This window comes from Mchenga conophoros, linkage group LG2 (assembly GCF_057382185.1).
Source record: "Mchenga conophoros isolate Kocher_MC1m ecotype Shallow Benthic linkage group LG2, M_conophoros_male_GT1.1, whole genome shotgun sequence".
In the NCBI taxonomy this organism is placed as follows: Eukaryota; Metazoa; Chordata; class Actinopteri; order Cichliformes; family Cichlidae; genus Mchenga; species Mchenga conophoros.
In genome coordinates, this window is record NC_140527.1 from 37195430 (window position 1) to 37222340 (window position 26911).

The 26911-nt window shown below is 40.2% G+C and overlaps 1 protein-coding gene across 5 annotated transcripts in view; it reads right to left on the bottom strand.

Moving 5' to 3' along the window:
• diaph2 (diaphanous-related formin 2) overlaps nt 1-26911 on the bottom strand; it is a 378094-nt gene that overhangs the window by 34727 nt on the left and 316456 nt on the right. For 4 of the 5 annotated variants that reach the window (XM_085244737.1, XM_085244745.1, XM_085244752.1 and 1 more), the window contains 2 exons: nt 14629-14721; nt 12770-12835 (listed from right to left, as the gene is read on the bottom strand). In XM_085244737.1, coding sequence (XP_085100863.1) covers nt 12770-12835; nt 14629-14721 — 159 coding nt within the window. The remainder of the gene's footprint in view (nt 1-12769; nt 12836-14628; nt 14722-26911) is intronic. The other variant, XM_085244766.1, reaches the window with a different exon arrangement.

The window sequence follows — 26911 nt, forward strand, 5'->3', positions numbered from 1 at the left end:
CCCCTGAGCTGTGATACACTTTGAATTCTAGCCAATCATTTTACGTTTCCGAGGATAGTAGGCGGGCCCAGGTACGTACGTTCTTTTAGAGCAGAGCTACAGATTAAAAATGCCCAAGGCGAAGCGGTCAAAGTCTGGCTGTACTTCACAGCAAAATATGCAAACTCAGCAGCAACAAGTGCTTTAAGCTGATACTATGATACTGTGCAAAGGAGGTAACACCTCGAATCTGATGAAACACCTGGCGACGCATAGCGTTTTTTTTAAAAGCCGAAAAATGCGCCGTATTTGATAGCTTGCTGCGAGACCTCACACCAAGCGCATCTACTGCGGGTGTGGTGCCTGTTATCGGACCGGAGTTAGCAACATCCCCCAAAAACCCGAAGAGGAGAGTCCTGGCCCCTAGCCCTGCCAGTGTAGCAGAAATGATGACGGATGATGATGCAGCAGCAGCCGTTCTTCTCTGCGTGAGTAGCTTCATGTTGTTCGTGTGTAATTTACGTTGAGTAGGCTAACCACGTTATTACATTAATGCATGTAAGGTGAACTAGCAAACACCGTCGTAGTTACATGCGGCTGTCTTCTTGTTTGATGGCAGATGCTCCCTTCACCCTGGCCAAAAAGGCTAAAATGACCAAAGAAAAAGAGGAAAACAGCTAAACATGAGAGGTTTTTGGACAAAGTTTGTGTTTTTTCCATTGTTTAAGCACTGCTTCCAGCCAAGAGTGATACCATATATGCCCCATAGCTGCAGAAAAGGCTAACATTGTTATCTTTTTACAAAAAACCAGCTGAACATGAGAGGTTTTTGGACCAATTTTGTGTTCTCCATTCTTTAAGCACCGGTTTGAGCACCGTTTAAGCACCGGCACCGTTTCAAAAGTACCGATTTGGCACCGGTATCAGATAAAACCTAAACGATACCCATCCCTAGTGAGGAGTGACAGTGAAACAGGAGAAAAAAGAGGCAAAGGAGCATGTAAGGAGTGTAATGGGCTAAGAAAGAGGAACAGCAAGAGTAAGAGAGCAAAAATAGAGTTGAGAGAGCATAGTGTACACATAGCAGTGGGACAATATGACGCATTGGCTAATCTGTCTGCTGTCTTTCTATTTCACAAGCTGTCATCTTGGCCATCAAGCCATCAAGACCTTGTGCCTCTCCCTCGCTCATTGACCGATTCTCCTATTCAATTATTCAAGGTTTATAAGCAGGAAACATCTATTCTAGCAGCCCATATTGACGGTCATAAAACTTTGACAATTGGCAAAAGAAAAATCAATTACTCAGACAGACACCATGTAAACATATTAATGGTGCTATCAGGCAAAAAGAGCCCTTCCGTGTACAAGACTTTAACATGCTATAGCAATAATATAATACTATATTTAGCCAGGACATTATACTAATCTATATACACAGTATGTGAGCTGTACAATACAATGCTGATGCCAGTTCATTTGAAGTACACCTCGGACAGTGTGTTTCATGTGATTTAGGCAACGTATTTGTGGTTCAAGTTTTCAGACTGACATTTTCCTTAAAAAGTGAACCTGTGGGAGCGAGCCTGTGACGCAGAAATCAGGTCAACTGCTGGCCTCCTAAGAAATGCTAAGCTTCAGTGAACATTCCCACAAAGCACACACAACCAACCAAAAACAAAGTACACACACAAAGAGATCAAACGTATAGACACACACGCCCAGACACACACTCTTTTCTTGTCGGAAATCTTAAGGAACATCACAGCTCCCATCCGCCATAATCTGCCCTGAGGCAACAGTGACCTGAGCCACTGGAATAAGCTCATCTGGAGTAGGAGAGTAAAAAATAACAGTTGAGGTAATGCAGTGTGCAGCCTCACCCTTTTATTAGTGGGCACTGCCTTCAGGGTGGAGATGCTAGAAACTCTGCAACCTCTACTAGCACTCAAGTAATGACCCTATGCTTCTCAGGCTATGTAGTTAACAAGAAAAACCCAATGACTAATATCTATCTATATATATATATATATATATATATATATATATATATATATATATATTAGGGGTGCAACGATATTCGTATCGATATTGAACCGTTCGATACAGTGCTTTCGGTTCGGTACGCATATGTATCGAACAATACAACATTTGTAATTTATTTTATCAACTTTCCTTCTGACGATGCTGTCTGTGTTGAGCGCTCAGTGAATCTGCGTTCGACTACTCCGCCTAGGCTGCACTGTCGAGCGCAGATCCACTGAGCGCTCAACACAGACAGCATAGTCAGGAGGAAGAGCGCAGGGCAAGCTAGCGAGACAGAAGTTAAGCTCTCCTTGGAAGATGGACCTCCCCCACCCTCATTCAGATCTGGCGTTTGGAATTATTTTGGTTTTCATGTGACGTATGACCCTGAAGGTAAGCGAGTCATGGACTAAAGTAAAACAGCATGTTGGATGTGCCATGCAATGCTTAATTACATTGATGTGAACTAGTGTGTTAGCGCAGTTAGCTCGTTAACGTGTTGGCCGTCTAGCCCCATGCACGGGGCGATCGGCGGTAGCTCGTTAACAGAGATTTGCCGTGTTGTGGCGTTAAGGTCATTTCAACGAGATTAACCTGAAAGCACTAGTGGGAACACAACGAATATGACTGCACATTTACGCCGACATCATCCTAGTGCAAAGACAAAAACAACAAGCATGCTACTAACTTTAGCCGAGTCATTTAGACAGCTGTTAGCACATGATTCTCCTTATGCTGCTGAGAATATAGCCCAGAAGAAGCGGATAGTATAGCTTTTATTTTGGAAAGAGACATTTCTCTGTAATAAACTCTCTTTTCCAAAGATGAGTGATTCCTCAATCAGATACAGGGCTTGCAATATCGCTAGCCCGACGTCCCGGAGCTAGCGATCTTTCCAGTCGGGCTACAAAAATCTATCTCTGCCCTGCCCGTCGGGCTATTGTAGGAAAAATATATGTCAATGCTTTTGCATTCTTTCAGAAATGTAGCTGGGTAATTATGTCATTGGCATCGGTGAGCCACTGTCAATATGTGACATATTGAAATCGCGTTTGAATTTGCGCTTGTTTTTTTGCTTTCACTTTGCAATCGTGCGAACTGTGTATAGAGAGCGACAGCACTGATCTGTGAGTGATGATAATTTGTGCACCAATTCCTCTGACATCGTCTTATTAATCGTTAGCTTACTATGCAAACATGACAAGTGAAATCTCCCGCAGCTTAAACATGTGAGAGGTTGATCGCGCAGAGAATCGCTGAGCTTATGTGAGTCCGTGTGTAAAAGCATTTCAGTTCTGCTGAGCCAAATAAGACAGGTCAGGGTGAAGAAGTGACAGCCAAAGAAAAGCTCACCACAAAACGGAGAAGTTATGACAAATCAGACTATAAGGCAAAAAGAAAGTGCAGCTTCATGGTTTCATGGACAAAAGAATTTCTGTGGCTGCAATATGACGAGCTAAATAACCAGGGCTGCACATAAGTGGTCCGCAGGTGCGCATTCGCTGTCAAAATAAAAAACGTGCACAAGGGTTAGCGTTAAATTTAAAAACTGTACTTTTGAGTTAAAATATATATTTATAATTTTAATAAATGACAAATTAAAAATGCATGAACATTTTTTTGTATCGAAAAAATATCGAACCGTGACACCAAAGTATCGAACCGAACCGAACCGTGAATTTTGTGTATCGTTGCACCACTAATATATATATATGCACTCCACTCCCTTCCAACTCTGCCCTTTAACATGTATTTGCTTAATCCTCATCTACTGGAGGCAGAGGGTCTGTACTGTGGCAAACTGTCTATTTTTAAACTTGACATATTACTCATCTCTTAGGGGAGTAACATTGTAATTTATGGAATTCATGAATACCAAGCTGTTGTGTTTCCTTCTTGTTTATTTCCACCCTCCTTCTCAGCACAGCAACTGCTTTGGATAAATTCAGATAAACTCACAGAGTCAGTTGGGTAGGATCCCTGTCTTTGTAAGCACGCAGATGCCAATCAGCCACTGCTGAAGAGGGAGCTTGGTAGCTCCTTTTAACATTTTGGTCATGTGTAAAAATATGTGACAAGTTCTCTTGTCTTTAGAGGGACGTAATTGCTACACAACCAAAAGATGCATAGCAAAACACTCCTTGCTCATTTTTGTTTTATTGTCTCTTCCATCCCATTAATACTGCTAATAATTGAATCTGTTTTCTCAGTCTGAAATCAGACCACTCTTCTCCATCCCCGTTTAGTTCTCCTTTAATTCTATTACTCGTTATCACAACTATAAAACAGCTAATTCTCTGTTTATAGTTTACAAGATTATTTTTGAAAAACTCAAAATACTACATAAAACTAAGCACTTTCTAGAAATTTAATGATCATGAATACTTTAGCTCCACCGCAAGAATGACCAAATGTCTGCTGGAAGACCTCTGGGCAACTATATTGGCTTTCAGAGCAAATTATTTCAAATTGTACACCTGTGGGTATTTAACCATCAGTGTTCTCGCAGTAGCTCACAACAGCAAATATGTCATTGTGAGAATAAACATCAACTATATTTGCGCTCATTACACTTTAATTGTATCATCAAGATCACAAATCAGAGGGCGTCTTATTAAAATCTGACAACAAACTAAAAAAAAAAAGGAAAACCAAATGGAAGCAACTTTAAATGGAGGTTATGTGAACAGTGTGATTTCAAAAAGTGCATGCATTTAAAACCCTCATGGGTACTTTTTGGTCAACGACAACAGCAATGTGCTGCATGCATGCACTGTGGCTGAGAGTGCTGCCACTAATACAGTGGAAGAAAATCACACAGGCAAGGGAGTAATTTGACCCCACTCAAATCCGTCCATCAGACACTAACCAAATAGAAGTCAAAAGAATGAACGATAGAAGGAAAAAAGATAGAGAAGCAGCTAAACCACTGGGATTAGTGCTAAGTAACTAAATGGGGCATATCACTTTTCCATTACCAGAGACGAATAGCTATTTCAGCTGCTGGAATCTAAATAAAAAAAGGGAACTCTGTCCTTTCACAGTCATCTGTTCATTCATGTGTAAATGCCTTAACGTTCCTATATGAACAAATGGAGGTCTGCCATCATATACTTTAGGCCCATCAATAAATAAAGTTGACACAAATAAACAGATAAATAAATAAATGTGAAGAGCCTGGAAAATGGGCATCAGTCAGCATTAATGATGGAACCATGTCAAGCACAATCATGCTCGACTGGTGGGATTCTCTGAGTGGAGGAAGCATTAGTGCTGATTGCACTGCATTTTTGTTTGTGTTGGTATGCGTTTTCAGCTTTGTGCTGTCATTTAACTCTCTCAGTCTCTTTGCTTTCTTTAACTTTATACTACAAGCATTTTTCCTTCATTGCACGGTACACCTACTCTATCCATTCCACAGACACTTTTCTATATCTTCTCCACACCTCTTACCACATACAATCACTTTGTGTTCCCACTCTGCTATTTATCCTCTTAATGTTAACTTGTGTTATCTCGTTTAAATAGGAACTGACTGATCAGCTGAGTGCATTTGCTCTTGAGAAAGTATTATGATAAGGACCATTACTTTTCATTTAATGTGTCTTAACCACTGTATAACAATTACCACACCCCAGAAATGGTCTACTGCATACATCCTTTTAAGCAAGCAAAACACCTTGTTAGTGAAAGTATGCACGTCCTACTAATGGTGTGACAGGGTTACTGTAGTTGTCACAGCTCTGAAACACCCCTTACTGTTAACTGAAGGGTCTACGCACAGGTGCTGTTAACAGTTTCAAAAAGAATTTGTCCGACTCATTTGCAACACACGAAAGGCTCTTATTCTTATTCTTACTGTATTATATTTCAGTTGGTTTTGCCATCTTTTTTTTTTTACTGCTTTCAGAATGCAAACGTTTAGTTTTGTTTTTTCATTTAATAACAGCTTTTGCTATTTGTGTGTTAAATAACTAACATAAGTGTTGATTACAGAGTTTTATTCCACAGGAAGGAAAACAGAAGTGTAAGTGAACTAATTATCCAATACACTTTATTGTCTAAAAATACAGAACTTCAAACTCGCCATCTTCTAATTGTTAGAACGATGGAGCACCTTTTTGCACTCCAGAAAGGCGAGGTGTGACATAATCAACCTTACTGAAAAACATGTTAAATTTAGCTTGTAACACTATTATGTGAAGAATAAAGCAGGAAAGCAATGTCAAGCTGAGAGCATGTGATTTCTTTAATATCCTTCTTCCCTGCAATACCTTTATTGGTGCGTCCTGTCAAACGGAGCATTAACCATTCTTGGACACATTCTCTCTTTATCTGCATTCATAGGAATTGCTCGTATAACTCACTCTTTACCTCCATGTTACTCAACACCACATCAAGCCTTCACATGCGAAAGTAAAACATTATCTGCACCTCAATCTGTCTGACAGATTGTAGATAGTTGCTGACAGATCAAATGCAAACATCCGTCTGGACATAATGTCTTCCGCTTTAATAATAGCCACATCATATTAAGGACTTTTTAAAAAAATGACAGGCGAGGAGGATGCATTCGATTCTGGCACCGTGTCTCATTGTCAAGGGAAGCCATAACCATACGAGATCTTATTCCACTGCGCATTATTTGCTCTCTAGCTGATCATCAGTTGGCCCTGCTGCATGCCTAATGAACAATAAATAAGGTTTAATTCATGCGAAACAAGTTTCCCATCCCTCAGCTCTAAGCATAAGGTTGGATGAGATTCCACTGGAATTATATGAGGGCAATTTTTCAGCTAGTGGGATGGTCCAATTGCCACCCCTATATTTGGCTTTCACAGGCATTCCTTTGGCTTTAAGCTCTGCAACTTTATAGGTCTATTAGGAATACATCAAACAATGAATGGCATCAATCTTATTGTGTGAATGTGCCTTGGGTAAAAATAAGATAAAACTTTCCATTACGGGGCCTCCAAAGCACATTTGCCCTCCAAAATTGATCCAGTATTGACAATTTACACTTAGGGTGACCTTTCATAACTGCCCACATACTTGAAAGCCAATATTATTTGGAAAGTGAGCAAGGAAATCACACATCCCACTGCAAACGCTCTAGGATGTTATTGAATATGATAAATTAGTACAGATTTGCCCTCTGCAGTTGTTTATTGATGATCCACTAGGCAGGAGAGCGAAGCTCTTCAACAACACCCTGTTCTAATTAAGAAAGACAATACTGGACATAAGTGTTAAGAGCTCTCAGGCCTCTTGATCACTGACTTTATTTCAAAAAGAAGAGGGAAAAAACGGAAAGAAAAAGCACGTCCGTAGGGGACGGAAGCAAAGTTGCAAAGGTAAGTCTTTTCAAACAGGGAGCTGTAAAAGGGGATAATGGCATCAAAAGGGCAGTCGGACAGCCCCCTGTTGATACCTTGTAGTCAAGCAGATAGCTTTCGTGTGATTCAAACAGCAAAGGGGTTAGATGGTACTTAAGAACAGAGGCAGGGGCGAGAGACCCCTGGTGTCCAAAGAGAAGGCCATTATTAAGATTTGATTTATCTTCTCAAATGCTCTATGTCACACTTCACTTACTTTACATCCTCTCTTGGCAGAGTCAAGCAACAAATCAGTTATGTGCCAAGGGTACTCAAATGGTACATAAAATCTTCATCTATATTTCCGTGATGGGTTTTCTGTTGAGGGTGAAAAATGATCAGGTGTACAGAGATGCCCTGTGGGTCAAAAGGACGGACAATGGCTTTGTCCAAGTCCTAGGACGAGAATGGCTGTCCACGCCTCAGTTCCTTTCCATCTGCCTTTTCTGTTTGGCTGCTGATAAATATCCTTATCTATGAGAAACAGGTGATAGATTTTAAGCCGTACGTCTCCACAGAACTCTTCTCTCATCTGCTCTATTGATATCTCACATCTACTAAACCATCCACGTTGCAGTATGAGGCACCAACACCTTCTGGGCCTCTTTGCCTCAAATCATGTTAGCTCCACTTCCTTTAGGATTGCCTCTAGGGCTGCCCCAATGAATAACATCTATCAACACCCTAAAGTGGAGGCCAGGAGCTTGTGGAGGCAAAGAGCTTTAGCCCTCAACTCAGAGGCACCCTACAGCAATAGTCCCTATCAGATATGTCACACATGTTTGAAGGTGTGTGTGTGAAACAGCCAAGGAGAACAACTGCCAGAGAGGTTGAGAGACAACACAGAGAGATAAAACGATGAGTACAACATATGTGTGAGCAAATTAATTGCTAAGGGAATTACGATCACTATCACTTCCTGTGATGTAATTTAAGAAACAAATGGCTGACTTTCTCCCAGATCAGGGGAAAGATGAGAAAACAGCTGCCAGCCTGAACATACTGTGATTGTCTGCATACGGGTGATGTGGTTAACAAACAGAGGCGTAATATGCATTAGCCATCATTTATGTCACGAGGTGGTTGGAAATAAATGAAAACTGGAATATCCTTTACCAACCTCATCTTAAAGACATTTTCCTTTGGACTTTTTATTTGCCTTCCTTTTTGCAGATTCATCCACTTTCTGCCATAAAAATTTCATGAGAGAAAATAGATAATTTAATCTTCATTAAACATACAAGGAGCTCACTCTCTGGCCTGGCCAGCTGAATTAACTGCTGGGCTTCGAGACTGTTAGGCTGAAATTCCGTAACTCCGACGAGCTTTATATCATTGCATCTCTGTTTCTTAATGGAAATAAGATGATCATTCTCTGTTCGCTGTCAAGTAAGTCCTTAAGAGACTTACTTGACAGAACAGAGGAGGGAACTTTTGATGGACTGACCTGTGAAGGTGAAGCCGGAGACTCGGGCAGACAAAGGAAAGGAGAGAGGCCGTGGTTTGGGATTGTAATGACATTGAAAAGGTGGTAAATAAATAAGATGGGCTTGGATCTCTTTGAAATCTGATTGATGTGTCTTTTGGGATGCCCCCCAGTATGAAAGACCTACTGAGTCTGTGGCTTTCATCCCTGACCGAAAATCGATGAGCCAGGATGTATGAGAGGCTCCTGCTCTCTACCCACCAATCTCCTGCCAGATTCCCAGGTAACTGTCTCACAAGAAAGGGAATAAGAGATAAAAAAGGTGTATGGTAACTTATGTCTTTTTAGTAAAACTTAATTTTAAATTACACTACAGCAAAAGGAAAAACAAAAGCTGCAATACACCCCAAAAAGGAAAAGCAACCTTCAGAAATTAACTTCCTGAAATGAGCCTGAACTCCAAAACAGCAACATTGTTTCCCTGGTCTCCATCAATCCATCCACTTTCTGTGTGTCGAATTAGGAATGGCTGGTGTAATTGCATAACACATGAGTATGGCCTCGCGGGTTAGATTTTCCATCTTACACAAAGTGGAGACAAGGAAATAGGAAATGCTTCTGGAATTGGGTGTAATTAAGACTGACGGCGGCAAGAATTGTGCTCAGCCTGACACTTGAGGTAGTCTGCTGAAGTATGGTTTAGCCTAAAGGACGACAAAGAACAGCATGCTGGGTTTAAATGAACTCCTTTCAACGCAAGTGAAGATTCTTGTATGACTAACGGAGTCTCTCTCACACACACTGCTCGCTTAAGGATGACAGGAGGTTAATCAAGCTTTAAAGCATGAGATTACAACAGACATGACAAGCAGGATTGAATAGATTTGCCACAATGTCTGCTATAACTGTTCTGAGAACCTTTTCTAACAGAAAATTCAGGGACTGGATTGTCATCCCTGAGCCAGACAGAAACCGCATTTACACATAAACATAGTACACAAATAATACTGCTTCACTGACCCGAAGAATATGTTGCTATTCTTGACGTACTGCAAAAATATTGTAGTACGTAAAACAAACAAACAAAAACACCACCAGTTCCCCACCTTACATGCTGAAATAGCAACCCAAAGACAAGCAGACACGTTGTTACACAATATGGACACATTGTCCTCTTTCATTGGATGAGACAAGGTATCCTTATTTTGCATAGCAACTGATTACATTTAGAAAGAAATGTTCCCCTCTTATCACCTCAGAGAAGAGACTCCACACGGCAGTTTATCAAACCAGGATGGGGCTTCATATAAATAAACAGGGAGCTGTCAGTAAACAATGCATTCTAGTAGTTTCACAGTGCTGTGCACTTGGTGGGAGGGCAGGGATTTATCGTAATGACGCAAAATCCATCATAAAGAAAAGTGTCATCCTGGTTACTTCCCAAAAATAAGAAAACAATTTATGGGCACAAAATATGAAATTAACAGGAGGTTAATCAAGGCGAACAAAATCGTTTTAAATAAAGATGGGTAGTATCTAGTTTTGTAATTATGTGATCTCACTGGTCACATATTATTTCATATTGTGCAGTGGTGTCAGAAGTTTCACCTTTGGTATTTGCAGGAAGTAGTAGTTAAGATGGATGTCCTCAGTGAAGGTTTATCCCACTATGACAGGCCTGCCCAATCCCGGCCCTCGAGAGCTACCGTCCTGCAGCTTTTAGATGCATCCTTGTTCCCACACACCTGAATCAAATGAATGGCTTGTTATCAGGCCTTTGCCAAACATGATGGCATGCTTAAGAGATCAAACCATTTGATTCAGCTGTGTTGGAGTAGGGATGCATCTAAAAGCTGCAGGACGGTAGCTCTCGAGGACCGGGATTGGGCAGGCCTGCACTATGAAGTTCCTTTCAAATTTGGCAAATCATATAATTGATGTTAAGAGTTGTGGTGGTGGTTTTAGTGAAAATTCTTTGCTTTTGAAAGTCCAAACACAGTCAGTTTTAGCAACACTTTATTTTTTCATAAGCGTTAGTGACCAAGGATGATATTCATGAAGCTTTCACTGTAAGTCAGACTGAATGCAGACATCTCTGCATTCATCAACGAAAAAAAGGTGACTATTTTACCACTTCAAACCACTGCATCACTCCAGCAAAAACATTTAGTTACAGGGAAAATACTTTCACAAGTGCTTTTATACTGACTTCTATGTTTATAGAGCAATGCTTGTACAGTAGCATTGATGAAGCTACAATGTGCCACTCTCATCCTTCTTCTGACCCTCTGTCATAAACAAGACTCTAATATACTTTAAAGAAATTACTCATATGGGGCATGCTTGTGACAACATCATTATTCAGTACCACAGGCATGGCCAAGTGGCTTTCACAATAAAATGAACAAGGTTAGGTTTCTACGACCCTGCCAGGCTTGTAGAAACTCAACAATTCCAAATCAATTCATGCAACATAGAAACAAATAAAACCTTTGTCAACCAAATGTTCTTGGAAGTATTAGACATAGTGGCGCTAATATGAGAGCTCTAGTATTACCAATCTGTACTTCCACTCTGGACAGCAGGGTTTAAACACATTCACAGCTGTTGTTGTGCACCGAGCCCAGCCTAACTTTACGTAATAGGTTCTTTTCACACCTTAAATATAACCATTAGGTTGTTCCCATATAAGATTTTAACGATCTTTAAAAACATCAAGTGTTAACTTGGCATATATAAACTTTTTCACCCTCTTTAGATGTCCACTTAGAGGTTATATCAAAATAACTGTTGGATATGTGTGATTAAAGAACAAAAAACAAACAAACCAGCATACAAAAAGTGCAACATGACACCTTTAAGATACATCCACAAGCACAGTATCAGGTTCTTGGACATGCAGCAATAACAACAAAAATACAGGGAGCCTGCAGAGCATAAAAAGCAAGAATCCTTTAGAAGGACACTGTGAGCTACTGCGCATCAGCTTGACATTCAGGGAAAAAGTAGGTGTAATACACAAAAACCTTGTGAGTGACCAAAGCACTGAGGTCCACAGACCTCTCCATCAGAATATTGGCTCAACATCACTAGAAGACAGGAAGTGCTATCATGCTGTGACAACAGGCTTTTAGGAAGAGCACAGAAATTAGATGACAACTGTAGCTGCTCCATAAGACAGGAACTGTGCTGAGACAACTTCCTTCGAGTAGTGCGGCCACGTTTAGGGGTTGCATTAATCTTACGAGGTGCATTAAGGATCGAGGTGCTAATGCAAGGCTAAGTCATTTAATTACATATGGATTCTGAAGACAGAGCGTAAGATTCACGCTGTCACCCAGCATTAAAATCATTAATGTCCAGTTCAATTTTCTGCTCTACTCCTGCATGGTTTAATGTGATCCTTTTATCACACAATACTAATTCTAGTAAGAAAATATGCTCCAACTTTTACATTCTTATGAATGACAGAATATTTTCTGTATTTGTTTTTAAAAATTTCCGATTTTATCTGAGATTAGTTTGTTTGCAAGTCTTGGTTCTAATCTCTACTTCTAATATACATAATACAGGTTTTTGTCAATTCATGTCCAAAAACACTGGGGCTGGTATTGTACTTCTTAGGGATATTTGTACCTATGCTGGTGCAAAAATGGTGTATAAATAACAATAATATAAATAACATTGTATATCGATATTTTATGCACTTGATGTGACACTGCAAATGATATTCTCTTATAGGTCCTGTGATTTTTATTTCATTTTGAAACATGTTTTTGGTGACAGCAACTCTTCTAACTCTGACAGTTTCAATCTTTTCTCGGTTAAATGCTCAGCACAGGACTCTGCATGTTGTAGACCAGCTCAGCATGAGTGTTTAACAGGAAGGATGTGTAAGGTATGCAGCCAGGAAAAGTGCAGCAAAGGTGGTATTTGGGTTAAAATGATAGTTAAATACACACACCTAGAGTTCTGTTACCATAATTAGCACCCGACCACCACGGGGCTGGACTGGTAGGGCTTTGATCACCTGTAACAATGTTTGGGGGGGGGGGAAGGAAAGAAAGAAAGAAAAAAGAAGATAGAGAAGGCAAAAATGAAGAAAAAGGGAAACAGACAAAGATGCATCAGAAGTGACACATTTCAGATATTGGCAGAAGAACTCCCATAGTGTGGCAAAAAGTCCTTTAGGTTTGCTAACACACCTGCCCAAACATTCAGACACCAGCTCACAACAAACCCCCAAACAGAAATATAGCATGAAAACGTTACAGGCAAAGAATGGAGGAGGTTTTGTTTATAGAATGATGAGCAGTATTATAGCTGTTGAGACAAGAAGAAAGTGTGGGTGTGTTTGTTTGTTGTTATATAGTCTGTTATATGTGGAAAACGTAGTTAAAAAATTAAACCTCAGCCATGGCCGTTCTGTCTGGAGAAAGCATGCTGTCCCCGTGCTTTGGCTGTCTCCTACAGTCTCTCTGTGACGGACTGGTGATGATGGGCAATCAGAGAGATGTTGGGTCACATAGGTAGAGTGTTACTCCAGTGAAATGCAAACTGATTTTTATACCTATTTAGTATGAGAAAAAATAAATTCTATTTCCAGATTCCAGTTTTTGTTTTCTTTGATGACTTTAATTTTGACATCTCTTTACACTGCAGGGACAGGTGCTCATATCTACCACTGACAGACACTACTAAAGTAAAGCACTCACCTGCATGATAATCTGAAAGGTAATGCTATGCATGCAAGAAAGAGGAAGTGCAGCTACAGGTCGTGTTAGGCTAAAAACAAACTCCAGCTGTTCTGCTCTCCTGTTTGTTCTGCTTTTAACGTTTTTTTCAAGCACTTCAGCCACTGTTGTGTTTACTGTTCATTTAATGACCTCTGCAGGAGGTTTCAGTTGACTGTACAGAAGAAAAATGCACCTTCTGGAGAGTGCTTCTTTGCATGTTGGATTGAGGGGAGACTAGATGCGACAGGAACTCACTGCATCTTTTGTATTACAAGAATGATCCGAAACTTACCCAACAATATTTAATATTCTATTGATAATTCTAATTCAATTACAGTATATCTATCATAAAGCATTACAAAATCATGCACCAAATATTAGTTTATTTGCAAATATGTCTGTAAATGTAAATATTGGGGAAAAACAACCTAAAATGTACTTTTTAGATATAAACAAAACAATTTCTGGTCTGCCTTTAAAATATATCCTTGTTTTACTGTTCTTCAACATCTACAGCACAATCATCCACTCCAGCCAACTGTCTTTTTTTCTCCTTTCTTTTTTCCTAATATGATTGCCAGTGTGAAGACAGCAGCACCTGTGACTCTTCTGCAGAGCTCTGACTTGCATATCAATTGACCCTTGCGCCCCTACTAGGTGGTACTCCTCTGGGCATGGCCTATTCATCATGGCAGAATGGAATACATTCTCTAAATCAGCCTCGGCCCTACTGTTAAGTGCTTCATGAATGGGAAAGGGGCAATAAATTTCTAATGACCTACACCAGGACACATGCCTCCCTTTTTTTTCTGTGCCCCCTGTTTATATGTACATATGTTTCTACATGTATCAATGCCGTATCTGTGCAATGAATCCTTGAAACAGTCGCACATGGGTACAGGCGGTGAATGAACGGCACTTTCACAGAAGCATTTAATTTAAATGATAGACAGCAGTGTTGCAAGAAAGCTAGTACCAACTTAAAGGGACAAGTATTTTTCTGCAGACAAGTGAAACTGACAGAAACAACAAAAAGTGCACAATGGCACCTAAATACAGTATTTTGTCAGTCGGCAGTCTGTCTTACCGTTGCGTGGTGTCCGTTTTCGCCGATCACGGAAGGCGGCCCCTGACTGCAGAGCCTCCATCAGGGAATCCATCACACCGGTTTCATCTCCCTCTGGGAGAAAGCACATAAGAAAAGCACAAATGTTATCATAGTAAAGTGCATAATAACTACAGACACACTTGTATGACACACTATATGGCTCTAATTTTAGGCATCGTGTTGTGGGTGCTCTCTGACTACAGGTCACCATATATCACAATAAAAGAGTGCTTTATTCCTGAATAAGCTATAAACAATCCCTGCAAGTGCAAGAGCATTGAGACAGAGGCCTGTCACTGAAGCCTGCCTTTTTTTCAGTAAACAGCTGGGGAGGAGGAAAATACACTTAAGAGTTTAGTTTAGAGTTTAGAGGAGCCTCAGGATGAAAGCATCCAGTGATGGTCATTGACAGATATTCTTTCTGTGGCTAACGCAGGGGAGCTAAGTGCTCTTTACAAAGATTTAGTGTGGAGTCGCTCAATACCCGAGCGCTCTGTCTTGTTTAGTCAATGACACAGGGACTGGCCTTCGAAAAACATTCCCCTCGTCCACCATTCCAGCTGTTGTGTGGATCCACGAAATAAGAGGAGTGGAGGCAGCCAGGATGGCTGACGGGACAGGTAGAAGACACTTAAAATGTCCACAAGGCCAAGACTATGAGTAGTTGTGGACATACTGTGCACATGCAGTATACCACTCAATGGAAACTGGGTTCAGAAAGAGGCTTAGGTTCTATATCTGGGTCATCTATCTTTACGCCCTGATACTAATGAGTCAGAGGGGCACCATTTTTATCTTTCTGGTCCAGAACAGACATTATTTTAAACTAGGATCATTAGGGTGAGTTATTGTGGAGCTGAAGACTCGGTCATCAATTCTTTTGCGCATATGAGTGAACTAGCTCTTTCCCAGTGTTTACCATCAGGGTCCAGGCATCTTATTTCTGCACTGCGCTCAGATGAAGGGAAATGTTCAAAAATAAGTGGAGACAACTGGTACTTTTCCAACTCCTAGGATGATCAATCTTTCGTTATTTGTGTGTACACAACACTCAGGCAAATTGAATTTATGAACAAAACATAGTGACATGGATTGGTACACAAATACTTTGAGGAAGCGAGTGAGACCTGTACATGTTTCTTGTTATTGTCCTTCAGCAATAAACCATCCCACCTGCAATCATTCATGGAAGTAAAAGAAGACAGTACAACTAAGAATAGAAGCATGTCTTATGCTAATTTTAAAAAAGCATCTCTTCAGTCGTACTCACTAATTTTACTCTCTATCTCATTCCTTCTCTTTCTTCCTCAAGTTCTTCCCAAGGGCTACTTTGAAATCAAAGTATCTGTTCCAACTGTGTGCTGTGCTTAAAAGCAATCCTGATTAAATCAAGCTTAATTAGACCAGCTTTATCAGAACAAAACCAAAGCTGCGCCAAGTAGTGCTTATCTCAAATTGCAGCACTACACCTCAGATAGCAAGCTCGTCGGTTAAAAAGGGGGAGCATGGGTTTCATCTCCTGTGGACCTGGAGAACAATATGTTGAACAACTTGCAGCCTCTATAACTATATCAAATCCCAAGATCATTAGGTACTCGTTCTTATGTAGGCTAGTAAGGACACACTGTGAGTCTGACACAACGTGTTAAGTGGCAGGTAAACATTTATCTACAACCACTGTGGTACAAGAAACTTTTTGACAGCTCCTTCTTCACTGCCTTCTTCGTGGAGACCTAAACATCACAGGGGGCACCTGACACTTTGATCAATTCGTCCTACTTCTAGCTTAACTGTAGCACAATTCATCATTTGTAATGGCCAGGACTTTGGAGCCCTAGAAGACGGAGGTTCAGGGAGAGGACTGCAGACAGAAAGAACCAAAATGACTAAAATGGGAAGCGTTCTCCCCAGTTACTTCACAGCGTTCAATTAACTATGTCCTAAGCTGTCCAAAGCTTAAACTTGAGCAGGTCTTTGCCTCACCAAGAACTTCTCCCAACTGAGCCTTCAGACTGTCTGAACTTATTAACACATACACATGGTGTATATATTCTACAAATCTGCAAAGACAAAGTAAGCATTTATTCGGGGAGAAAACTGCACATTATTTGACTACACTTATTCCACTAATCCTCAAAGCAAACTTTCTCCATTGCTTACTGTAACATTGGCCACTTAAGCAGATATTTCTGCCTTATTCCTGCAATTCACTCATCTTATTTTGAGCTGTTAAACCTAAGGCAAATATTCATCTGCTTCTCATTAGCAGCTCTGGTACACTGCATGGTGTGGAATTACAGAAAAGCTAACCTTTTATGCCCACAGATCTTTCTCAAGAGGAAAGATCCCCTCTGCTCACAGGAAATTGCTTTCTAAATGGGTTAAGATGGGCTAAGACCCAAGACATTGACAAACCCTTCCAGTGATGAAACACCTATGCGGACAGCCCCGAGGTCCTTAATGATCTTATTAAAGCTTCTGGAAGTGTGGAACATGGTGGCAGCTTTTACACTTTTAGGTATTTTCTTAAAGAGTTAAATCTTTAAGATCACAACCAAAGCTATGAAACTTTACCTCCCAGATAGAGATGATCTACTGTTTCCATTTATTTTCTTTGATCCTGCTTACCTCACTTTACCTGGATATCAGGTAGTAGCTGGCCCCAGAAGCTGAGCCAACTGTAACTGAGTTCTAGGGATTGGCTCTTATATTTACAAGCAGCACTATCACATTTTATAATTAGGAGGGATAGAAAGAGCAATGCGGTGTCAGAAGGATTGGGATAAAAACTAAACTTGTAAGATTATTATTTCACTAAGAAAAAAGTACCTTCAGTAAGAAAAGTATCATTCACCAATCCCAGGGGCACTTTAACTTTGATAATAGTAAAGGGAGGTAGGGGAGGGATAGGAAAAGGATGAGCAGAGATACTGCAAGCGTATCCTTGATTATGTACTATTATGTAAGCATAAGATAACAAATGAAAGAATTAAGAAGGATCAGGAAGAACACACAGTCAAAGTCCACCCACAGAAGGCAGCACTGGGAACCAAAGTAAAGAGGTGGGGTGGGATTATTGACATGGACTAGTGGAGCAAGGCAAGACACGAGGGTGTGAAAGCCTTCTTCAAAACTTTGTGGCTAGGTTTTTTTCTTACTTTTAATCACTTCTAAAACATATACTGCAGCCTGGACTCACATTTCATGTGATACAAATTCCTGTTTCACATTTGTTTAGTAGCTAAATAAATATGTTTATTGCAGATTAGTATAGCCACAAGCAAGTATATGTTCTACTAACAAAAGCAGCATGAGGAATGTAAAGGTAGGAAGAGGGAGAAAGACTCAGACGTGGATGCTCATGATGAATTAACTGAGATATGGTTCTTGCAAGTTTTGCAGAAATCCAATGTATCACCGACGCCTCCTTCAGAACACTTGTCAGTCAATGACCAATTAGAACTAAAAAGCTTACATAATGTACACGAACTAAACAAAAAAACATCTATTTTTAACTTAGGCCAATTAGAATCAGTCATCTACAACACTCAAAATATGCACTGCAATGTAAAAGAACAGCTGTCACCTTGAAAATGTGACGAAGCATAATTATTCAAAACAGAAAAGAGAAAGAGAAACATGTACCATGCACCAAAGGCATGGCACTGCTATAATTACACAGGAGTGTCAACAATGCCTGTTCATAAATTCAATTTGCTTTCTGTCACCCCCTGCATGTTTTTTTTTCTGGGGAGAAAAACCACAGTGGATCAATTGAGAAATCAATTTCTGATGGCTCACATGCTGCCTTCATGATTCATTGAGGGGAAAGAGACAAATAATTCTTAGAATCCTAAAAAGCTTCTGGCTTCAAGTATGGATTTCTGATATAATGGCAAATTATGATATCCCGTATGCACCAGTACGACAGGTTGGTCAGCAAAAACAAAAAAAGCTATTTATGTATTTCAATCAATCGTATTTTTTTTCCACTATCCTCTAAATTTCTATTCACTTAAAATACTTTGCTCTAATCAAAGTCTCTCAACATAAGGCATAGGAGAGCTGTCTATTATCCACTACTATCCTTCCACTAGCAAATTCCTGAGGCTCATTTGCACTGTAATGAGATCTAATGAGAGCTTACCGGCCTTGTGCTTGATGAATTGAACCCACTGTGAGAGAAGAACACAGTGAGAGTTTAACCTCACTGCAGTCACCCTTCATGACTTTAGTAGACAAGATTAGAAGGGAAAGGAAGAATAAAGAGGAGAGGAACAACTCATTCTTAGTTGTTTTCTGCTTGCTGGGATTGTTTTTGAACACATTTGAGCCCATCTGTTCCCCCACAGAAAGTCACCTGTGCAATTAACCTGGACCATTAGCCGTGAAACAAAAGCCTCGGTGGAGGGGGGTGGGTTTCTGCTTTATGGCCAGGTGGAGAGGCAACAACCACACTTTCTTTTAATCTCATCTCATCTCTCCAGTCTCACTTGCATGCACCTGGTTTTGTGTTATTTTCACACCTGAATTCAGGCTCGGCCGGCAACCACCTGCATTACTCAACACCCCCTTCCTCTCACTGCCCTGCTGCCTGCTCTCTAACTAGCTAGCTTTGAGCACAGCAACCCCTTCTACTCACCCACCTGCCCTCCTGCCACAGCAGAGGGCAGACAAAGAGCATTACTGCCGCAGAGAACACAAACGCCCAAAGGAGAGGAATCGTGCACCTGTTAGATGTCTTTCTTTTTGTTTTGACCCTTTTTTGTTACCATATCCCTGCAGTATCGCTGCCCGTGACGAAAGCTTTGGCACAATAATCTGAGAAACTTTTCAGAATGGCCGTAGTCTTTAATAAGTGTGTGCAAGCTTCCTAGTTCCACTTGAATGAAGAATGAAAAAAGAAAGGAGGACGAATGGGAATTGAAGGGTAAACCGGCTAATACAAAAGAAAATTTGCCTGCTGATTGGTCTGGACTGTTTTACTGTAACAACTAAATGAGCAAAGCCACTCATGTCCTCTCTAACTCAATTAGGGATGCTCCCACAACTCTCCATTCCAGAAGGAATGCCAGTCTTGCTACTACTTAACTTGTGCTGTGAGGTCCTGTTTGGCGCCAGGGTCAGGGGAAAGTAAGTAAGGAAGACACTCAGATCCAGAAAAACGTCTCGCAGTTACTAAAGGTGGGTGGAAGGTGAACGGTGCATTGTGCTGACATGCATAAAGTACAGAGAAATGGTAGGCTGGCCTGGTCACTGCAGGCTTGATCTCACACACTGAAAGGATGACTGCCCTGACTACGAGAGACTGGAGGAAACGTGCAAAGAAGTTGGATGTCGACAAGGGAGAGATGAAAGTGGATTAGCCGCGGTGGCGATTTGCATTCTGTGGTGGAACGAAAGCCCTAGCGATGCCCCGAATAGCTGGATGCATGAATAAGTAAACAAACAAAAACAAAAATAAACCCTCCATCTGGATGGATGCTGCTAGGCCCCGAGTGAGAAACAGTAGGGAGGGGACACTGGGAAATGGGAAGGGGGGAAGAGAAATGCTTTCAACATAGTCATCACCACACTCTGTTTCCTCTGCTATCATTTGCTTCTACTGCCTGCAGGCCACCCAAGTTAGCATACTGCTATCACCATCTATCCATTGCTTTTGGCTAGTTTGGCCAGTAACACCAACACACAAACAACAGCTCCAACCCAGCACTGACAGATGTTAAGATGACACAGTTTAGATGAGCCACATGGGGTCATCGTGTCAGGGTGCCAGCAGGGCCATGCCTGTCCTCACATCAGAGAAGACCACTATTGCCCTTTTTCCATTAATGAGGTTCTGCTTAATTTAACAACATTATGGTAGTGACTGACCCACATGAATCTTTTGAAGTGACCTCGCAGCAGGCCATATACAATAAGGTCTATACATACTTTAATGGTGTCTTCTATAAACCAAACTTTCCCTGTTAAGTGATCCCACTCTGTGGTCTTGGTGGGGACAAGTTTATCTTCAGTACTGTTTCTGTTTCACCTCATGCAACACTTTTCTTGTGTCATTGTCTACTCATCAGCTATCACAGCAAAAAGCTGCTGTTTAGCTATTGTGAAAAGCCGCAGTGCGTATAACTCTTAGGTCATTGTCTTTACAAACATTCAGCTGGCATAGTGCTTGTGAAAAAGTCCATGCAAAGATTTCGGCTTAACATTTTAGTGTCTCAAGGCTGGGTCCTTGAGAGGGAATGGTGTTTTATTGTGCAATGCTATCTGCAGCAATGATGGAGGAGGTGTAATGCGGTTTGGTTTAAACCTCAAATCTGTAAAACATAAACAAGTGAACAATGCCGACTTTGACTGTGCTTTTCGGAAACATGGACAAGAAATCTAAAATATTGGTGCTACATCAACATGACAGGTTCTGATGGCAGTTTCTAACGTAAAGTACAATCAATGGAATCTTGCCTGAATGGTAAAAAAGTACATATGTGTTTATAAAAACCTCGAAAAACCAGGGTCAGTTAAAAGATCAGGTAAGATTAATGCATTGCCAAATAGCCAGTGGAAGAATACTCAGCTGCTCTAAAGATTGTGGATTTCATCCATCCTGCACAGAGTAGAGTCTTTATTTTTGGTGAGTGGCATATTTGGATAGTGGATGCAGTTTTGGAATCCAGATCAAGATAACATCTGAACCAAACCCCACATGGGCTGTTCACATCAGTGAAAGGCGGTGCTGCCTGGGGAAGCTAAATGGATTTGACGGTCTTTGTAGCGAGGGTAATTAGGTTTGATTGACTGTAAAGTGACTGGTGAGGTCCAGATCTGGGAGGGGAAATGATCAGACACTTGAACCACCCACAAATTAATGAGATTCAACTGTGCCGGAGCTGATTTCACCAAGCAGAAGAAGAATATTTCTGAAAGCAATGGGAGAGAGAATACTGCAAGAAGGAATGTTCCATCCGTGCAGAAGGAAACAAAGTCAGAAATGACAGTGATTAGAGATGAGCTTCCTAAAATTACATAAATAACACACTTTTTGTTTTTGTTTGCATTTCTCCTAATACTAAAGAATATCAGAAAATACACCAGTTCACCTTGAAAAAGTGATGCAAAATGCAGACAGATAAAAACTATTCCCATGCTGCCTTTAATTGCTAATGAGTGGGGTATTTATCATGAAATACTAAAAGCTTCCCCATAAAGCATGAGGGTCACTTTAATATGCTGACGTTTAATTTTAGAGATGTACTGGAAATATCAAAATCGGGGAATTTAGTGGATGACTATTTTATTGTATTACTTTCATTTGCAAAATGGCATTTTTCAACAAAGTGTATTTAATCCTTGCATGCCTTTTTTCCCTACATATTTCAGTTTATTCTATTTGGGCCAAGAGCACTGAAACGCAGTCCTCTATAATCTCTGTGCCATCATCTCCTTGAGGCAGACCCCGATTCTTACTGGAGATACAGCACAATCTAACATGCTGTAATTTATTAGAATAGGTCTATGACAGCAGATAATCCTGGTGCCCTTGTTCTTGTCTTTCAGGGTAATAGCAGAATTCACCGGTCCATATGCAGAAGTTTCAGATGATGGCTTGCACTTTTTGCACTCTAAATTGAGACAGCTTACATGCAAGGACAAAGAAAAAACAATTTGTTCAAAGTTTGGCATTACACTGCACTTACATCCACATGCAAATGTAGAAAGAGATTTCATTTTCATAAGTCATCACAAATCACAAATCTATAACTAGACAAGGAAGGCATGGCTGGTCTTTCGAAGATATTATTGTTTGTGGAAAAACTGGTTTTATATATCACTGTTGAATTCTGAAAGGTCTATCCTTGTTCGTCATATTATATATCAAACAAGAAGGTCAGTTTCAGTGCTCTAAAACTGGCTTCATTTTCTAAGCTAAGGTGAGGAAAAGAGAGAATATGTCTCAGAAGTATATATTTTTTCCCCTGGGTTTTGACCTCCGTGTCTCTATAAGCTATCTCCCCTGGTAATATTGTTTGCCATGTCTGCTGTGCTGTGGAGCCACATGCATACCTAGACAGCCAACCTGTCCAACCCACTGCCGCTTGTCAATCCCTGACTATGATCACCTGGCTGGCATGGCTGCATAGCAAATATGCACTGGCCTACCGGCAGCTGTCAGTGTCACACGAAACCATCAATCTGCATCTCTACTGCTGTCATTCCTGACAGGGCTCTGCCGGCCACAACCAGCCAGCCAGCTGCAGAGAAATATGTAATTTTAATTTAGCATGCCACAATAATTGACACTTGCTTTTCAGAAAAATAAATTCTTTGCTAAAAAAAAAGAAGAAATAACTTAAAAAGCACTATTATGACAACATGTTCATAAGAGGGTAAATTTGATTCACATTCCAATACATTCTAATGTATGCGTAAAGTTACATGTATGTCATCTTGATTGCACGTTTAAATGTTACACTGTGTCTAACCTAACTAAGCTAATTTATCTTATATACATTGCATATACTCCTTATATACAAGATAATGAGGTTGGATAAATAGAAACTGTAGAATAAAGAACACGTAATAATTACATAATTACAATTACATTAAAATGAACAACAAACGATATTTTACACAGCAGGGCTTGAATTATTGGAAATGTTGCTTAATGTCTGTTGGTTTGAACCTTGGCTCTGGGACTTTTAAAGACACTGAGAGAAAATGTCACATAGTCAACCTCAACCAGATGTTTTGTGAAAAAATATGAAGGTGAATACACTATGTGTCATCCCAAACACAAACATTTTGCCTAAACATATTTATCTGCTGTAAAAATCCCAGTGAGCTACCAAATGTATGGATCCACATTCTGTCAGTGTGTCTGCCAGCTGTTGCAATGGACTGACGCTGGGTGGGCTCTAATTCTGTCTCTAAAACAATGATCCCTTTGCAAGTAAAACTTAATCATAAAAACAGCATCTGTGCAGCCACTGCGTTTAGTAATACCCTGTAGTACAATTATAAGAGCTGATTTTACTGAAATATAGTTTTCCATTCAAATATTTTTCTTTTGAGATCCGCAATTAGTAAAGTAATAAAGTTGGATAACATTTCATTGTGTTTCCAACTGAGTTAGCAGGCAGTTGGTACACTCATAAAAGGTAATGTGAACTTCGAAAGTTATAACCAGTATGCTTTAAAGCTTTATATTCTTCAGGTTGACAGTGTATTTTTAGATGTTCACGTCGCGAAGGGAACGTTTACACAGAACCTAGATTAGGTTTGGTTTTGTATCTTTTTCTGAGAAAAATAGACAAAAAAAGAAAACAAATTTCTCATGGACTAAATAAAATGTTTGACTTATTACTTTTTTCTGGTTGCGTGTTTATTTCCTTTTATGTGCCTTATGCCAAGCTGAATTGGGCTCAAAGAAGCATGTGTGCTTCCCGGCTCTGTTCAAAGCTTAGTGAATTTGACTGGGGTATACAGTTGACATGTGGGTTCAGACACTTGCCCCAGACGGGGGCACTGACCTCAGAGATGCCAGCCGAGCAAGCAGCCAAAGGGGTCTGCTACTCTTCACAAATGCCTTAGAGAAGTAAAGTCCAGATGCTCTACCATGCTTGGGCACTTGACACACTCAGCATGCTGTTTGTGACATTGTTTCATATGCTGCAATAAAAAATATCCTGCTGCGCTGAGCCATCTTCTCGTGTTTTAGACAGAACCATTAGTTTGGATTTATTCTACAGTGTTCAACAGTTATTTCCAGTGAAGTAAAGTGATTTAGTAAATGTTGAACATCTGGTCAGTTGAAGAGAATATGGAAATCCACTTAGAGCAAATTAAAACAAATGGGGTGACTGGGTAATGATTTCATAAGCAATTTCCTACGTTAGGATTTCTAATACTTCACAAAGAAAACGTGTTCAGCGCTTGTCTCATCTATCAATCACGCTTGTTGACGAAGTGTGTGTGTCACTGAACGTAGAGAGAGCATAATTGCAAGTTTTATCAACTAGGAAATGGGATTTTTCAGGGGGGAAAATGATTGTCCTACTGCATTTGTCCGTCAACCCTCCCCCACCCTGGTGCCATCCTGGCACAAGCTAAATGAATTAAACTCCCATTAAATATGTATTTCGTTCTTAATCATTTGCAAGCGAAGAGGATTAGGTTGCAATTTGTGAAATGACATCAAATCTATCCCTTCTCAAAAATAGCCTCTTGAAATGGCATTAAACTGAATACTATGATCCATCAAAGACTCTCTTAAGCAATAAAATGAGAAAATCTGTAAATCCATAAAACAGATAAGACAATGACCTGAGCATAATTCTCATAATACAACAGCCATATGTTTACTCTAGCTGCTTATGTTAATGGATTTGCAATCTAAATTTATTTATATTTGATCTCATTGTCTCTCTCTCTCTCCCTTCCATCTATATATTTAGCCTACAAACAAATTTAGTATACAATAAAGACACGACTATTATAATTCTAGCCTTTCAACCTTCGAAAACACTAAATTATTTTCAGACATAATTAATTAAAGGTGTATTAAAGGTATTAAACGATCCATCTCTGGAAACATTGCTGACGCTCAGGCTGAAATAGTGATGTGAAAATAACTAATTCGGTAGCACATGTAGAATTGTAGAACAGGATTGGAGAAGAAAGCCAAGAATCTTAAGCCAAAGCTGTTAACTGGAGAGAAATGGAGGGAAAAAGTAAGACGTGAAAGCACCAAATATCCTGCAATGTGTGTTCAAACCACACAGCTTAAAGGGAAGCTAAGAGAAAACAGAAGCACAAACCACCAAGCTGCTGTAACCTCCAACCTGCTTCTGGCTGAAGTTCAGATTCTCATTCACAGAGTACATTTAAAAATCTCTGCATTTGATCGATCTTCCTCTGATTACATTCCACATAGGCAGAAGTTAGTACTCAAAAATATGAACATTTAAAGCCCGTGTAGGTAAGAACCTTCTCATAAGAAAGAAATACAGCTCGGGCTTGATACAACTTGAATTTTAAAGTGCATATTTCATCATTTCAAAGGTCATTGTTATCGCAAGAGTCCAACGAGCTAGGTGCTGGTGCTGCTGGTGCACAATCCCCACTATCTCCAAGGCCGCAGGCAACGTTGCCCATGTCATCCTTATGTTTTATTCATACGAGTCATATTATGGCATTCAGAAACTGAGATCAAAATCTGCTCTGGCAGAAATATTTAATATCATACCTACTTCTCTATCCTTCTCCATCTGGTTAGCCAGAATGAGAGAGAGGGGTAGACAGGCTCCCTCAGCTCAGACATGTTGGATTATTAAAAGTGAGGCTTTCAGAGAGGTCACTGCTTAGGAAAAAGAAAATGCAGCATGCATCAATTATCTTGGAGAGTTTGTGGCATACTGAGAACTGTCTTGTCACATTTCCCAATATGGCTGAGCTACAGAGAGGTCTCTGCCTGGTGCTGACATTTAGAAGTTGGTAAATTGTGAAAATCCCAGTCAATTTGTGCAAGAAAAGAAGAAAAAAATGAAGAAGAAAAGAACACACTGACTGCTCACAAAGCCCCTCCAGGCTTGAAATATCTTCTCAGTGTCATTGGCATAACTACACACAGGCACCCAAGCTCTGTCACTATTATTTTTCATGTGTGAACAACTGTGACTTTCATTGATCAATACACGGTTTACTGGCATTGCTTGAGGACACAGTCTAATTCTAGCTATTTGCAACATTAAATGTAACATGCCGCCTGAAAACAGCCCATTGCTTCGACAAGACCAATGGATAAATGGGCCAATGGACTAATAAAATGACCACGATCATATTGGACGTGCCTTCTGGAGAACAAGCTTTTGCCTTTTCTATATGTCGTGCACAGCTTTCAATCTTTACATGCCCACAAATATTTCCTTGCAAGTTCTTTCGTATCCCGATGGAAGCTGGTAACAAAACTGAACGATATACACTATGTAAAATATGTATAACATTATACATGTGTGTCCTTTATGAAAAAATATGTCTTTCTACATACATGGACGAAACTTGACGTAACGTGTAAACATAACCTCTGTTTTGTTTGGAAACGTTGTGCTAGGTATCAAAGTAAATATAGAATTCCTTCATAGCTAAGAAAGATAAGTTCTGCTCCTCCTACACACTATCCTCTTCCTTCAGTTCAAATCTATGTGAAGCAGATTTCCACGAAATCCCCTTCCATCCTCCTGTTCTCGTGCTCCGAGTTCTCCTATCT